Source organism: Pogona vitticeps, chromosome 2 (assembly GCF_051106095.1).
Source record: "Pogona vitticeps strain Pit_001003342236 chromosome 2, PviZW2.1, whole genome shotgun sequence".
Taxonomy (NCBI): Eukaryota; Metazoa; Chordata; class Lepidosauria; order Squamata; family Agamidae; genus Pogona; species Pogona vitticeps.
Window position 1 is genome coordinate 277,696,660 of NC_135784.1, and position 15,486 is coordinate 277,712,145.

Genomic DNA, 15,486 nt, shown 5'->3' on the forward strand with positions numbered 1-15,486 from the left:
GCTGATGGACACTCAAGGTGTATGATTATTCCTCTTTGTGGCCAAGAATAAACAGTTTAATCAAAGGGAAGTTGTAAAAATGGATATTAGTCTGTAACATGGCTGTACAGTTAATTAGATGACCTTGATGTTAGTTGAAGAAGCAGTGTAGCCAATATAACCTACATTTTTGCTATGACAACCCAAATCAAACAGACTTTTGTATCACATAACCAATGGACTCTAGTGCAGGAAGATTTTTAATGCCTCTGTAAAAGCAAAAATTGAAAGTTGAGAATAAAATGTAGGATGAGTCACAGAAAGGGTGCCGTTTCTAAATGTCATGTCCATTTCACTGTACTTTTTTCGTTTCTAGTTTTTCTATTGAAGCTGTACAAAGAAACAAGTGTTAACCCTGCAGCAGGAGACATAAAAAATGCACCTTGATCTCATCATTAGAAAGGATAAGAAGCTCCTTAAGGAAGGAAGGAAGGAAGGAAGGAAGGAAGGAAGGAAGGAAGTTATAATTCAGCTTGTTCTGATTTTAAATAAGGTTTAGGTTTGTTTTGGAAGTTTTATTTATTAAATGAATGAAAAGAAAATATGTTGACCAGCAGTAAAGGATTAGCTTCAAAGCAGTGGAGCAGAACTAACCTCTGGCTGCAGCAAAAACACGGAAAAACAGAAAAGAATGCAAAATCAGACTAATATAAGGTTGGTTGTTGTGGGTTTTTTGGGCTCTTTGGCCGTGTTCTGAAGGTTGTTCATCCTAACATTTCGCCAGTCTCTGTGGCTGGCATCTTCAGAGGACAGCACTCAGAGCCCGAGAAACCCACAACAACCATTAGATCCCGGCCGTGAAAGCCTTTGCGAATATAATATAAGGTTGTTGCCATGGTCCACTGCAAAGGGAGGCACAGATTATGAGAGGCAAGAGAGTGGAGCAACTACCTTCGGCAGCAGATACTGAAGGTGAGCAGAAGTCCTGTAGCTGTTCTATCTTGGCCTCTCAGCTGTTGGGGGAAAAACAAATAATATTTCATACTGTTCCTTTAATATAGGGTGTCATTCGAAAGCTTGCCCTTTTTGTTCCTAGTTCTCAAGTACTACTTGCTACTAACTTAATTATATATTTTCCCCATGCCTCTGAGCTGTTGAGAGTGCTCCTTCCTTCTTGTTAGTTCTTTGTAAGTGATCTTTCTTCTCTCCACCATTTTCTGCTCTCCAAAGATGTACAGGAAGCATCCAGAGAGGTCATTTTCCTTTACAAAGGGAAGGGTTGAGGCTGGGCTGACCTATCCATTCTTTTCTATGCACCAAAAGGAAATAAGCAAACTCCAAATCTGTCCAATGCTCTTCTAATGGGGCAAAGGGCTGTGTATGTAACATGGCATGCCTTTCTCCCCTATATTGGCCTGCTGTCTCCAGGTGTGGCCAAACTTCCTGTTCCATTTGAATATTCAACAGGCAGTCCAGTTGGTTCCTGTATGTGGAATGGAGGAAGGGATGCCATCTTGTCCATCATCTCAGACTGCACAATGTCTTGCTTGCCCTGCAAGACAAATAAACTGGGGCATGATTGTGACTAAAATCCCAGGAAAGGTGACACAAGCAATCAGACAGAAACTATACTAAATTAACCTAAAGTGTTTGCAGATAGATCTGTGATTAGGAATGCCTGTGGACCAGGGTTTTCACATGTGAAATGGGAGTCTGAGCATGAAGGAAGGCAGTGCAGACTATCCAGATGACAACACTGTCTGGGAGTCCTCTCACCCTTAATCTTCAACCATCTCAGATGACATAGAATAGTTGCACAACTATCTGATTTCATGGCAGACATCTCCAGTGATGTCAGGAACACATCAGTTAGGCAGCCATTACCGGTTGATGAGAGTGAAACTTCACAACAAAAACAATGCAAAGATTTGTGACAATAACAAGTCTTCAGCATCTGCCTTCATGGACTGCACTCAAATGATGAAGTGAACCGTAATCCGCAAATACTTGTTACTTTTTAAGATGCCATGAGATTCCTTGTTGATTTTGTTGCAACAAAACAGTAATAGAACTACACACACACATCCAAACTCTTTGCAAATAGTAGCTACGAATTAAATCATAATTTTGATTCCTGAGGTGGAATTCAGAGTTGACATAATAAGCCCTAATGTGTTTTTTGGAGCAAAAATTAATATAAGACCCTGTCTTGTTTTTGGGGAAAAACAACAACAACAACAACAACAACAACAACAACAACAACAACAACAACAACAATAATAATAATAATAATAATAATAATAATAATAATAATAATAATAATAATAATAATAATAATAATAATAATAATAATAATAATAATAATAATAATAATAAACAACTTTGGTGAAGTTCCATCTTTGTGGTCAAGATATGAACTTCTCAGTCACCATTTTGATAGACACATCCCAATTAGGAGATAAATTAATGATGAATCATCTCTAAAGACATGTTCAGTTCCTGCCAGATAGATGTGAGAGAGGGGATTAGTTTTGTGGTAACAGCATTAGGGTGAAACTATATGTTACAGATAGTTCGGAGTCATTATAGTTGGCAGTTCAACAACAGCAGGAGGACCACAGGGTCTCTGTCTCTACTTGAAGGTAAAGACACCATGAGATAGTGTGTGTAGCAACCCCAGACCTACTGGAGTATCCCACCCTGTAGTTATGCTGCCACCAACCATTCGCTCTACCAAGTCACCCAGACCAGGAATGGATTTTAATAAACAAAAGAACAAGGTTTATTGAAAAAACAAACAGGGTAAATAAAAGGATCAGGTAAATGGGATACTGGAACTTGGTATAGTCCCAATCATACACATACAACAGATTGTTTCTCACGGAACACTTTAAGGTAACACACAGACCCTGAACCTATCAGTTCTGGCTACCTAGATAGAGACCTGAACCTATCAGGTATGTACTATCTGACAAACAGTTGTACCCAGTCTGACCCACAGACTCCAACTCCACTTCTCCACGTCCGCTCTCCTACGATGGACTTCCCCCAAATATATATACAGTACAGCTCCTCCCCCCTGATGTCCCGCCTTCCACTCCCCATAGGATGGAACTTTCCCTCCAAACCCATGACAGACAGGTACCATCAGTGCTGTATGTGACACCTCCCCCCTTTATAAGTTGTTTTGCGGGGGAAAAGCTAAAGTGCTTTTCTCCAAAAAAACAACCAGGATCAACACATAAACAGTTATACATTATAATACAATCCCATAACCCATACTTACTCACTCTAGGTCAAACATATCACTTATGCATTTAAACATTAATATTTGCAATACATTAAGTTACCTTTATTAATACAAACCAAGCCTGTTCAATAAACAGGTACATTTAACTTTTGGTCACCAAAATGTACACAGTCCATGGTTTCTTCGCCGTCTTCACTCGTCGGGTCTTCTTGACAAGGCGTCAGCAACACAGTTCATTGTCCCTCTGACCACCTTCACTTCAAAGTCAAAATCTTGCAGGTTTAAAGCCCACCTCATAAGTTTACTATTATGGGTTTTCATTGTCTTTAACCACTGCAGTGGTGAGTGGTCAGTGCACAGAACAAAATGTCTTCCCCAGATGTAAGGTTTGGCCTTCTGAATCGCGTATACTATGGCCAGGCACTCCTTTTCCACGGTTGCCAAATGTCTCTCACCCTTCTGGAGTTTCCTACTCAGGTAGGACACTGTATGCTGGTCACCATTTTCATCCTCCTGGCAAAGAACTGCTCCTACCCCGCTGTTAGACGCATCGGTGTAGATGATGAACTCCCGGTCGAAGTCAGGAGCACGCAGCACTGGATAATGGATGAGCGCCTCCTTCAACCTCTGGAACGCCTCCTCACAGTCGCTGGTCCACGGGATGCGGTCATCAGTCTTCTTCCGCGTCAGATCGGTCAGCGGAGTCGCCATCTCGCTAAACCTCGGGATGAACTTTCTGTAGTAGCCCACCAACCCAAGAAATGATTTGACTTTTTTCTTGGTGTTGGGTCTGGGCCAATCACGAACGGCTTCTATCTTGGCCTCTAGGGGTTTGATCACTCCTCCCCCTACTATGTGACCCAAGTATTTTATTTCTGGGCTACCCAGCTGACACTTGCTTGCCTTTACTGTTAGCCCTGCTGCACTTAACCTCTGCAGCACTATCTCCAGGTGTTTCAGGTAATCTTCCCAGGTATTGCTGAAGATCCCTATATCGTCAATGTAGGCCACAGTAAAGTCACTGAGCCCTGCTAAGGTCTGGTCCATCAGCCTTTGGAATGTGGCTGGTGCATTTCTGAGACCAAAACTAAGGACTCTAAACTCATATAGACCGAAAGGGCTGCAAAATGCGGTCTTTTCCTGATCCCTGGGATCAATCCTTAATTGCCAGTAACCCTTTACTAGGTCCAATGATGAAATGAACCGACAACCCCCCATGGTTTCAATCAGGTTGTCTAGCCTGGGCATTGGGTAGGCATCAGGAGTGGTTACGCGGTTTAATTTCCGGTAATCTACACAAAATCTAATGCTCCCATCAGGCTTGTCCACCAGGACTATCGGAGAGGACCAAGGACTAGAAGAGGGGACGATTATGTTCTCCCTAAGCATCTCGTCCAGCTCCTTCCGCACCTTGTCCCTATAGGGTCCCGTCACTCGGTATGGGGATACTGCTTGCGGGGGTGCATCCCCTGTGTGGATCCGATGCATCACTCCCTTCACTATCCCCGGCTTATTTGAAAAAACCTTATGATATTTGGTGAGCAGCACTTTTAGTTCTTGCTCCTGGTCTTGGGTGAGTGCAGGACTGATCTTCACCTCATCTGGGTTGTATTTCACTTCCCCTCTACCCTCCCAGAAGGGCAATTCAGCTTCCTCACTCTCAGCTGCTTTTATGGCAAATAAAACCCTCTGTTCCCCTCTGTAGTAGGGTTTCAGGGCATTCACATGTACCACCCTCCGTGCTTGGTGTTCCTCCTGTTCTATACGGTAGTTCAGGTCCGACATCTTGGAAATGACCCTGTATGGTCCTGCCCATTTGAGCTGCAGTTTGTTCTCTTTGCAGGGCCTAACCCAAAGCACTTTCTCCCCTGGGTTAAAGTGCCTCTCCCTGGCTTTCTGGTCATACCAGGTTTTCTGTCTGACCTTCTGAGCTTGCAGGTTTTCTGCTGCTAGCTCTAGGTTTCTCTTCAGGTCATTCATTAAAGTGTCTATATACGTCACAACATCTTGTGGGTCATCCTGGGTGATCTGCTCCCAATTCTGTTTGATTAACTCAAGTGGACCTTTTACTTTTCTCCCAAACAAAAGTTCAAACGGACTGAACCCGGTACTGGCTTGGGGCACTGATCGGTAAGCAAACAAAAGGGATTGCAGCTTCTGGTCCCAATTGTTTGGATTCTCTGCCAAGTAAGCCCTAATCATGCGCATCAGAGTCCCATTGAACTTCTCCGTTAACCCATTACTTTCGGGGTGATAGGCAGTGGTTTCCTTGTGTTTAATTCCGCAGATTTGCCATAACCGTTTCATGAGCTTTGATGTAAACGATGTGCCCAAATCTGTGATTATTTCTGAGGCAAATCCCATCCTGGACATATACCCCACCAAGGCATCTGCCACTGTGTTAGTTTCGATGTTAGTCAAGGGAATGGCTTCGGGGTACCTCGTGGCATGGTCCACAATGGTGAGAATGAACCGGTTCCCCCTCTTTGTGGCCTTGGGCAAAGGTCCCACAATATCCACTCCTATACATTTGAACGGGGTGTCAATCACAGGCAAAGGGCACAACTTCGCTTTGGTCCTGTCACGGTTATTCCCCTGCCTTTGACACACATCACATTGTTTACAGAACTCCTTGATCTGCTTCCCTATTTCAGGCCAGTAAAAATTTTGTGTGATTCTCTGCCGTGTTTTGTTCACCCCCAAGTGCGCAGCAAACATGTCAGAGTGCCCCCTTTGTAAGATCATGGGGCGATACTTTTCAGGTACCACTAGCTGACTTCTGATCCCATCTCCCCCTTTTGAGATATTCATCAGGGTCTCTCTATATAAAATTCCCTTTTTCCCGTGAAATCTCGCTGGGGTTTCAGGGGTTAGCTGGGTGTCTGTCACCTTTTCAAAACACTTTCGGAGAGTGGCGTCTGCCTTTTGCTCTTGGCCAAATTTGCTGTCCGTGGTTAAGGTTTCTGCCACAGCTTCGGGACTACCCTCATCTGCTTCAGCCTCGGGCTCTTCAGTACCCCCCTGAACTGTCCCCGTGGTAGCTTGTGAGCGTGTAATCACTAGCACCCGTTTCACATGTTCAGCCAGGTCATTTCCCACGAGCATGGCTGCTGGCAGAGTCGATGAAATCGCTAGCCACCAAACTCCCCTCCAGCCTTGAAAGCTCACAGGTACCTCAGTTACTGGCAGTGAGATCACCTGCCCCTCAATCCCTGCCACCTTCAGGCTCTCATTTGGGATTATATGCTTCTTAGGAATAATGTCTGGATGGCACAGGGTCACCTGGGAACAAGTATCCCTTAGCCCCCTATACTGATGGTCAAGTATTCCTACGTCCACCCCAGCGGTCTCAAACAATTGCGAATCTGTCCTAACTAGTAAGCAGCGCTTGACCTCTACAAGAGGACCATTTTCCCCAGCCTGATCAGCAGATGTAACTGGTCCAGAGTGAGTCGCCATGGCAACAGGCTCCCTCAGTGGCAAGGAGCTTTGCTCTGTCTGGACACAGAACACAGCTTTTGGCTTGGTTCCACTCAAATCATGAGGCAAATTTCCCTTTAGCTGCTTTAATTTCTCACACTCTGAGATTAGATGGCCCTTTCCTTGACAGAAATAACATTTTCTGCTGTACTTGGAGTCTTTCTCATCTGTTTTTGGTTTTCCCTCCAAAATCTGAGGTCTTGGTGGTTTCATGTCAGAGGGCTTCCCTTCAACATGGGCCCCTCCCCCTTGCTGGTTTTTCCCTGGTCCATGAGAGTACCTGCTGTAGGTTTCTTTGGGCTTACCCACAGTTTTCCCTTCAGCACCTAAGGGCTTCCTTATTTGGGAAATAAAATCTGCGATCTCTGCCGCTTCTGTCACAGTTTTAGGTTTCCTCTCTCTCACATGGAACTTTAGTTCCCCATGCAGGACTGAATAAAATTGTTCCAGCGCTATCAGGTCTTTGAGCTGCTGGAAGGTCTCTGTCCCCTCCTGAGACAGCCATTTCTCTAGCAGCCTCACCAGTTGGGCCCCCACTTGGGTAAAAGTCTGCTCTGGTTTTTTTGTGAGTGACCTGAATTTTTGCCTCAGCTGTTCAGCATTTATCCCATGCCGGGCAAACACCAGTTTTTTAAACTCAGCGAAGTCCTTCTGCAGTTCCACTGGCATCTCTGCATAGACTTCTGCCAGGCTGCCACTGATTAAAGATCGCATAATGGTCATCTTCTCAGTTTCCCTTACTGAGAAGTCCACAAACGCTCTTTCCACGAGGGAAAAGAACACCTCAGGGCAATCTCCCTTGTTGTACACAGGGAATTTCTTCAAGTCAGTTTTAGACAGGCTGCCTTCCCCATTCCCTGGGTTCCCCTCATTATTATTGTTATTCCTATTTCTACTCATTATTTCCAGCTTCTTCAGCTCAAACGCCATTCTTTCTAACTCCAACTGTCTCTGTTTCTCTTCCCTTTCCATTTCAAATTGTCTTTGTTTCTCCCTTTCCCTTTCCTCCATTTCCCTCACCCTCAGTTCATGCTGTTGGGCTAGGAGCATTTTTCTGAGTTCTGAGGTCAGTTCTCCCGTGCTCTCATCCTGCACTGAGCCAAATTCCTCCTCAGAACCTTGGTCTCCCTGTGGTTCTCTCACTTTCCCCATTTCTGCCATTTGGCTTCGAGTCAAGGGCATAATCCCCCCAGAACAGGCTGCCTTCAAAAGTCACGCCTCAAAATAAAACGACGACTTTTTTCCTTTTGCCTCAGAAACAGCCTTCTATAGACTGCTGCTGTCCCTCCAGCACCAACTTGCAACTGTTGCCAGGCAGAATCCACCCCCTCTGCTAGGACTCTCAGCAGACAGGCTAGATCACTGTTACTTCACGCAGCTTTGCCTCAGCCCTTTCCCACCAAACGGGCTGCCTCAGAGCTCCCTATTCTAGTCCCCCAATCTGAGTTTGCACGTTCTTCCACTAGCCTACCTCCCCGTGAGGTAAGCCTAGAAGATTACCTACGCGCCCTCAGATTTTCCCTGACTAGACCCCCCTTGCTCTGGGCACACTAGCCAAGGCTTTGCTGGACCACTGGGCAACTGGACCAGTCGTATCCCACCCGCTGGACACCAATAAATGTAGCAACCCCAGACCTACTGGAGTATCCCACCCTGTAGTTATGCTGCCACCAACCATTCGCTCTACCAAGTCACCCAGACCAGGAATGGATTTTAATAAACAAAAGAACAAGGTTTATTGAAAAAACAAACAGGGTAAATAAAAGGATCAGGTAAATGGGATACTGGAACTTGGTATAGTCCCAATCATACACATACAACAGATTGTTTCTCACGGAACACTTTAAGGTAACGCACAGACCCTGAACCTATCAGTTCTGGCTACCTAGATAGAGACCTGAACCTATCAGGTATGTACTATCTGACAAACAGTTGTACCCAGTCTGACCCACAGACTTCAACTCCACTTCTCCACGTCCGCTCTCCTACGATGGACTTCCCCCAAATATATATACAGTACAGCTCCTCCCCCCTGATGTCCCGCCTTCCACTCCCCATAGGATGGAACTTTCCCTCCAAACCCATGACAGACAGGTACCATCAGTGCTGTATGTGACAGTGTGTTTGCTCCACTTTTGTTGAAGTGGAGTATGTGAAGTGCATGTTGTTGCTCTGGAGGGGCAGAATGTATGCACGTTAACTTGTTGGTGAAATAGCACCAAAGTGCGTCTTACACTTTCTTAGCTTTAATGTTTTTTTCCTGCTTGTATATATTGTTGCCTTTTAATTTGCTGCTTGTTATATTATTGTCTTGTAATTGTTGAACTATGACTTATATGGTTGTACTCACTAGAGCTGAAAGATGTATTGATATATTGCTATATTTTTGTGAATGTACTCCAACATGATTGTTTTGTTTGTTTTATGTGCTCCCTTGACTACAAATATTTGTAGAAAAGCAACATATACATTAAAATTTGCCTTAATGAAATCTCATATTAACCAACCCAGATGAGTAGTGGTGGGTTGATTTTGGAGAAACTAAATTCAGCTTACAAAATGGCATAATGTCTGTGAAAGGCTTTTATAAAATATGGAAGTCACAAACACAAAATGCAAAAAAGCACTGACTAGCATGGTCAATGGCTACATGAGTTGTGGTTTAGGAAGAACTGGACAGCTGTAGGGTCAGTGGAATGTGCAAAAAGAACAAAATGGATAATATTAGGAGAAAATGGTATTTAAGACCACCAGCATACATGCTAAAGCTTATACAGTTGTATAAGAGAATTGACGTTGGTGCAATGAGATAGCCAAATTATGCCTTGTTTTAAGACTTTACTCAAACCAACTTAAACCTAAATATGTTATTCCTCAAAAAGAAGGTAACTCAAATAACCCTCTGACCCCTTCTCTCTCTTTCCTAAAACAGCCAGGATCAGAACGAACCATCTAGGACATCTTAACTAGATGAATCTCTCTAGAAGGGTTTATTTCTTCCTTAGAATCTCCAGTGGGAAAAAAATTGCAAAATTTTAGAAATCTCAAGGATGATTCCCTTTCTCTGTCCTGTTTCTGCTGGTGCAGAGAGATCTTCTCTCTGCCTGCCTGCCCAGATGAATATTTTGTATGATAACTGAACAAAACATTGGTATGCACTTGCTCACCCATGGTTTCCGTCTGTCAGGTTTTGCAGCCTAGAGTGGTCGTAAGACCAGATAGGTGGGATATTAAATAAATAAATAAATAAATAAATAAATAAGTAAGTAAGTAAGTAAGTAAGTAAGTAAGTAAGTAAGTAAGTAAGTAAGTAAGTAAGTAAGTAAATAAATAAATAAATAAATAAATAAATAAATAAATAAATAAATAAACGTTTGGTGTTTGTTTATTTTTTCAATAGCAAGATATGCAACCTGATTCTAAGGGTGTAGACTTTATGAGGCTCCATAGTAAGAGTACATAGGACTGCAAAGGTTTGTATCAGTAAAGTCTGGGGGGGGGGGGGAGAGAATATGCTGCTGGAGTCACATTAACCGGGATTTAATACTGTACTTCTAATTTGGATTAGGGGAGCAGGATGCTGAGCAGAGAAAAACACTCACAAATGCTTTTGTTTCTTCTGAGTGGAATTCAAATCTAACGAGGCTACGTATCTATCTAGAAATATCTGGACTGGACCTGACCCTATCTAGCATTTACTGTTGTTTTATGATAGAAATACAGATGTACCTTATGACACGTGCCTGTGAGTGCAAAGGACGACAAAGGACATATCTGCACAGGACTGCACTCTTAGCAATGACTGAAATGTTTGGTTAGAAAACACATGATAATTACTCAACACAAGTATTTTGTGCAGTTAAGAACAACCCACCCTTTTAACTTTCACAGTTAATTATCTGTTTGCTGAAACAATCTAAAAGTTCTGTCTGATTTCTGAAGGCTTTCATTAAGCTAATCTTTTTCTCACAGTCACACCCAGGAAGTAGCTGCCTGACTCTTTTGCAAATAAATGGTCTTCCATTGACAGATTACAGTTTCTGTCTACTTCACACAGAAACTAAAGCCAAGCACCCCAATCTGTATCAAACTACAGAGAACAATTTCTAACAGGGAACCAGAATTTTCCTTTTCTTTAGCTTGAAATGCACCTGTTTGTAGCCCATGATTGGTCAGTAAAGTAAGTGTATTGTAAGAGCAAGGGTAACATTAACACAGTTTTTTCCACAACAAGCTTTGCTAATCAACTACATGGATTTGCGTCATTCCTGGTTAAGCTACTCAAGAATTTGAAACAGCAATACCCTTCCACATGCAAAATCTCATTGTTTTCCAAGAAACCTGGAACACAAACAACTTGAGATGGTGAAGACTGCTTGGATTTTTGAAGTATGTCTGCATAATATGACATGCCTTAGTGTTGTGCTTTATTTTTTTCTTTACATACATTTTCAGTTCCTCTTTCTGTATGTCATAATGTTTTTGAAAATGAGAGGAAGCCTGGCAGTTCTAATTTTGGAACATTCCTTAAGCAACAGCACCCAAAAACCATTTGTAGAACTGTACCTTCTTATAGGTGGGGACAAGGACACATTGCTTATGCTCATGCATTAGAATAAATTTACATTTGGAATGCCTTATGAAAGCCTGAGCTTGCAGTAGGAAGACCCTTGCAGTAGAAGGGTTGTTAATGCTGCTGCTGTTGTTAATGTGCCGTCATCTCTTATGGTAACCCTATGAATGAGCACTCCAGAATGTCCTGTCCTTAGTTACCATGCTCAGCTCTTGTAGACTCAAGCCTGTGGGCTCCTTTATGGAGTCAGTCTATCTCATATTTGGTCTTCCTGTTTTCCTGCTGCTTTCCAACTTTCTCAGCATTACTGTCTTTTCCAGAGCATCCTGTCCTTTCATGATGTGCCCAAAGCAGGATAGCCTCAGTTTCAACCTTTTTTGCCTCCAGAGATACTTCAGCCTAGATTTGATCTAGGATCTATTTGCTTATCTTTCTGGCACTCCCGGGTATCCACAAAGCTCTCCTCCAGCACTACATTTCAAATTAATAATTCTTTCCTGTCAGCCTTCTTAACTGTCCAGCTTTCACACCTATACATGGTGATCGGGAATTCAAGAGTGTGGATTATCTTGGTCTCCAATGACACATCCTTATTCATGAAGAACTTTTCTAATTTTTTTTATTGCTGCCTCTCCTAGTCCCAGTCTTTTTCTGATTCTTGGTGGTAGTTTCCATTTGGATGCTGTACCCAAGAGGAAACACACACACACACACACACACACACACACACACACACACACACACACACACACAGAGAGAGAGAGAGAGAGAGAGAGAGAGAGAGAGAGAGAGAGAGAGAGAGAGAGAGAACGAACAATTATAATATTTATCTGTATTGGAAATAGCAACATTTTATGCTGAACCAAGTGAGTTCTAGGTTTGCTGAATGTATGTTGACTTTGGATCAGAACGAAGAACACCAACTGCAGGTAAACATTGTGGACTTCCATCCAACGTATCTGTAAAAACTCATACAGCAAGGGGGAACGTCAAGCCAAAGCAGCTATATTGTATCATCTTTCCTCACTCTTGCTGTGACACCGTCAATTGCTGACATTTTCATGGACTGCAAGCACTCGTTTGACATGTAACATCAGTACACATGCAACAAGCTTGGCCTACAGCAACGCAGGAAGATGTACTTAATTCCGTTTGCCAAAGGCATGTGTAAATTAGCCTCACTGAAAATCACCTTGTGGTTTGTTTCCAAGGTAGTCCGTTACAGCAAAAACAACAAAGAATCCTATGGCATTTCAAGTCTTAACAAATTAATTATAGAATGGAACACTTGATTCTGTATGCCAATTGTAATAAAGGGCTTTATTTGGTCTGTTACTAAAATCTGTCAGTCGTTGGGTAGCAAAAAGTTGCATTTCATTCAAAGGAAATTATATAGGTGGTGAAAAAAATTTGAAAATGATACATTGAAATAGAATGGTAGTAGGACAGGAGAAGTATCATCTTATCCAGGAAATGCACACTTGATTACTTTTGTCTTGAATTGTCTTCTTGAAAGCTGACACGTTTTCAGGATTATTTTTGAAAGCAAAACATTATGTGTTGGGACTGATGGTTCAGCTTTTCCCAAGTGAGTTATTTGCAGAAGTTATTAAAAAGTGCACTAAGGGAATGGCTTGCGTGTAATCTGCTGAAATTACAATAAAATATTCCATATATTGTTTCTGTTTTCCCTCCCTTTATTTTTATTTTTTTTTTCTGTCTTCTACCAGCTTTGCTGTATCCAACCTCAGAAACTGCCTAGGTTATTTTGACATGTGCATCATTTGAAATGAAGGCAGGGGCTGATTAAATAAAAGGACAGGGAATTGTGTACTGGGTCTACTGATGCTGCAGCTCCTGCTATGGAGGACATCCGGCAATGCCTATAGCATGGGCTTGGTTTGTCGGTTTTGTTCAACTGGATTGTCATTCACTTATTGCTTTAACTGTACTCCTCTAGAGTCAGTAGCTTTTGTTTTGTTTGCTTTATTTTCACCTCTGAGACAACTAGGATTGTTTGTGTATGAAGGCCAAAGTCTGGCAGCAAGTCACGTAGTTTTTTATTTTCTCCAGTAGTTTTGCAGCTGTGAGACACAGGAGTCTTAATGACAAACAAGACAGAAATACTTGTGTTCTTTCTAGCTCCAGGATCATCCTTGGTCACAGGTTAGGCTCTGTGTATTCTAATTTGGCTTTGAATTGATTGGAGCCTTAGATTCCCTTTCCTTGGAAGTGACCCCCATTGACTTCAACAGTAATTATTCTCAGGTGAATGCATATGCAGCCTCAGGCAGTCTCTGAAGGGCAGAGATTTGCTATGGCCCTTCGTTGATGGCCTCTGCGCATGGTCAGGAGCACTCTAATCTTATTATCCCAGGGCTGAGCTGCAACACGAATGTTAATACTGACACGGGAGTCACGTGAACAAGATGTTCCTCACAATGCTGGCAATGTTTTCTTTTTCTAGATGGAGGTGCTTGTTGACAAAGTACCTTCGGAGAAAAAGAAGGTTTCACTGTAACCGAGCAACTGGCTGGGACAGAAATAGGATAAAGCAGGCTAGTTCTTTTGTTGCCTGATGTGCGTGTTTTCCCCCCTTTTCCTTTTGAAAGGCTGCACACCGGGGGGCTGAGGCGAGGGAGATCAGCCAAGCAGACGACTGAACCCCCCATAACCTGGAAGCACCACGCTGGGCCTCCGTCCACATTCGTACTCTGGGCTACAAAGTCGAGGCGGAGTGGGGAGGGGGCTCGGCCCACCCGGGCGTCTCGCCGCTCGTCGCTGCGGGCGGCAGGGGTCGCTGTAGAGCAGATTCGGCCGCCCCCCCTAAACACCCCCCACCCGCAGTGAATAACGGGGCTGGGGAGAGAGCGAGTGAGAGAGAGAGAGAGGGAGGAAGGGAGGGAGGGAAAGAAGAGGAAAGGCCGTGAGAGCGGAGAGGAAAGAGTTTGCTTCGGAGCTCTGCCCCCCGCAAGCAGGAGCGCGCGGGCACAGGAAACGGCCACTTCTCCCTCTCCCCGTCGGGGCTGCCCGGCCTGGGAGGGCGCCGCGGAGAAGTCCCGCCAGGTAGCCCCCCAGGGACGCGCCTCGGCTGCGAGGGAGGAAGAGAGGGGCGCCGTCCTCCTCCCGCCTCTCCTGAACTTCGGTTGCGCCCGGGAGCCGCGCCTCCGGCTCCGTCTGCAGCGGCTGCAAAAGAGAGAGAGACACACACAGAGAGAGACCAGGAGTGCTGCCGCCGCCGCCCCCCCCCCCCGCGACCAGACTGCCTTTGAGATTATTACGGAAGAGGCAAAGCCGTGGGCGGGCGTGAGCGCGCGGCGGGAACGGGCGACTCCCCCCCCTCCTCCTCCTGTGCGCGGGTGTGTCGGTGTGTCCGCGCATTTGGCGGCGGCGGACGGGTGGCGGCTCTTCTCGCGGGGCTCCCCCGGAGTTGCAAGGAGGAGAGCGGCCGGCGGCTCCGCGAAGTTTTGTTAGCAGGCAAAGGCGGCTCCCGGCTTTAGCAGGAGAAATGCATTATGAGGAGCCCTCGTCGCCGGCCTTGCAGAGACCCCGCTATGGCTGTAAGTAGCGCCTTGGAACTGGGACGGACCTGCCCGTCGGTTGCCGCCAACTGAAGCGCCCCAGTTGGAGTGAAGGGAGGAAAGGAAGCTCCTGGTCTGGGGTGGGGGAGCGGGGAGGGAGGGAGGGAGGAGGGGGCGGCTTGTTTTCCCTTCAACTTTGCCTCCCTCTCTTTCGCGCCGCCGAGAGGTGGGTCGGTGGCTCTCAGGTGTGTGTGTGTGTGAGAGAGAGCGAGAGAGCGAGAGAGCGAGAGCTAGAGAGAGCCCGCGCACCCCCCTCGGCGCCGAGGCTGCCCCTTCCCCACAGACAGGGACACGTGCGCGCACGGAAGAAAGGTGTCCTTTGGGGGCGCTGCGGGCAGGGATGGGAGACGACAGGAAACACCTGTTGCTGGTGAAGGGTTGCCTGTTACCTGCGTGGCTTGGAGGACGGGCTCTCTCTCCCTTCCCCCCCCCCCTTCTCTCGCTGGCTGCAAGCAGGAAGGATTGCACTGGGCGAGGTGGCACTCGCAAGCGGATTGCACAGGTGCCCGCCTGCCTCGTAATCCTCCCAAGAAGGAAAGAGGCTTTTTCTCGCAAGGAGAGGGAAATCTCCTCGCTTGTCCTGCGAGGAGTTTCTTGGCTGTTGCAGTTGGTGCATAGACTCA

At 45.1% G+C, this 15,486-nt stretch overlaps 1 protein-coding gene across 2 annotated transcripts in view; it reads left to right on the forward strand.

Moving 5' to 3' along the window:
- The first annotated feature begins 14,623 nt into the window (after nucleotides 1-14,623).
- Nucleotides 14,624-15,486, forward strand: part of IQGAP2 (IQ motif containing GTPase activating protein 2) — a 183,238-nt gene continuing 182,375 nt past the window's right edge. Inside the window, exon 1 of one of the 2 annotated variants that reach the window (XM_072992667.2) lies at nucleotides 14,624-14,842. In XM_072992667.2, coding sequence (XP_072848768.2) covers nucleotides 14,791-14,842 — 52 coding nt within the window. In that variant the 5' untranslated portion in view covers nucleotides 14,624-14,790. The remainder of the gene's footprint in view (nucleotides 14,843-15,486) is intronic. The other variant, XM_072992668.2, reaches the window with a different exon arrangement.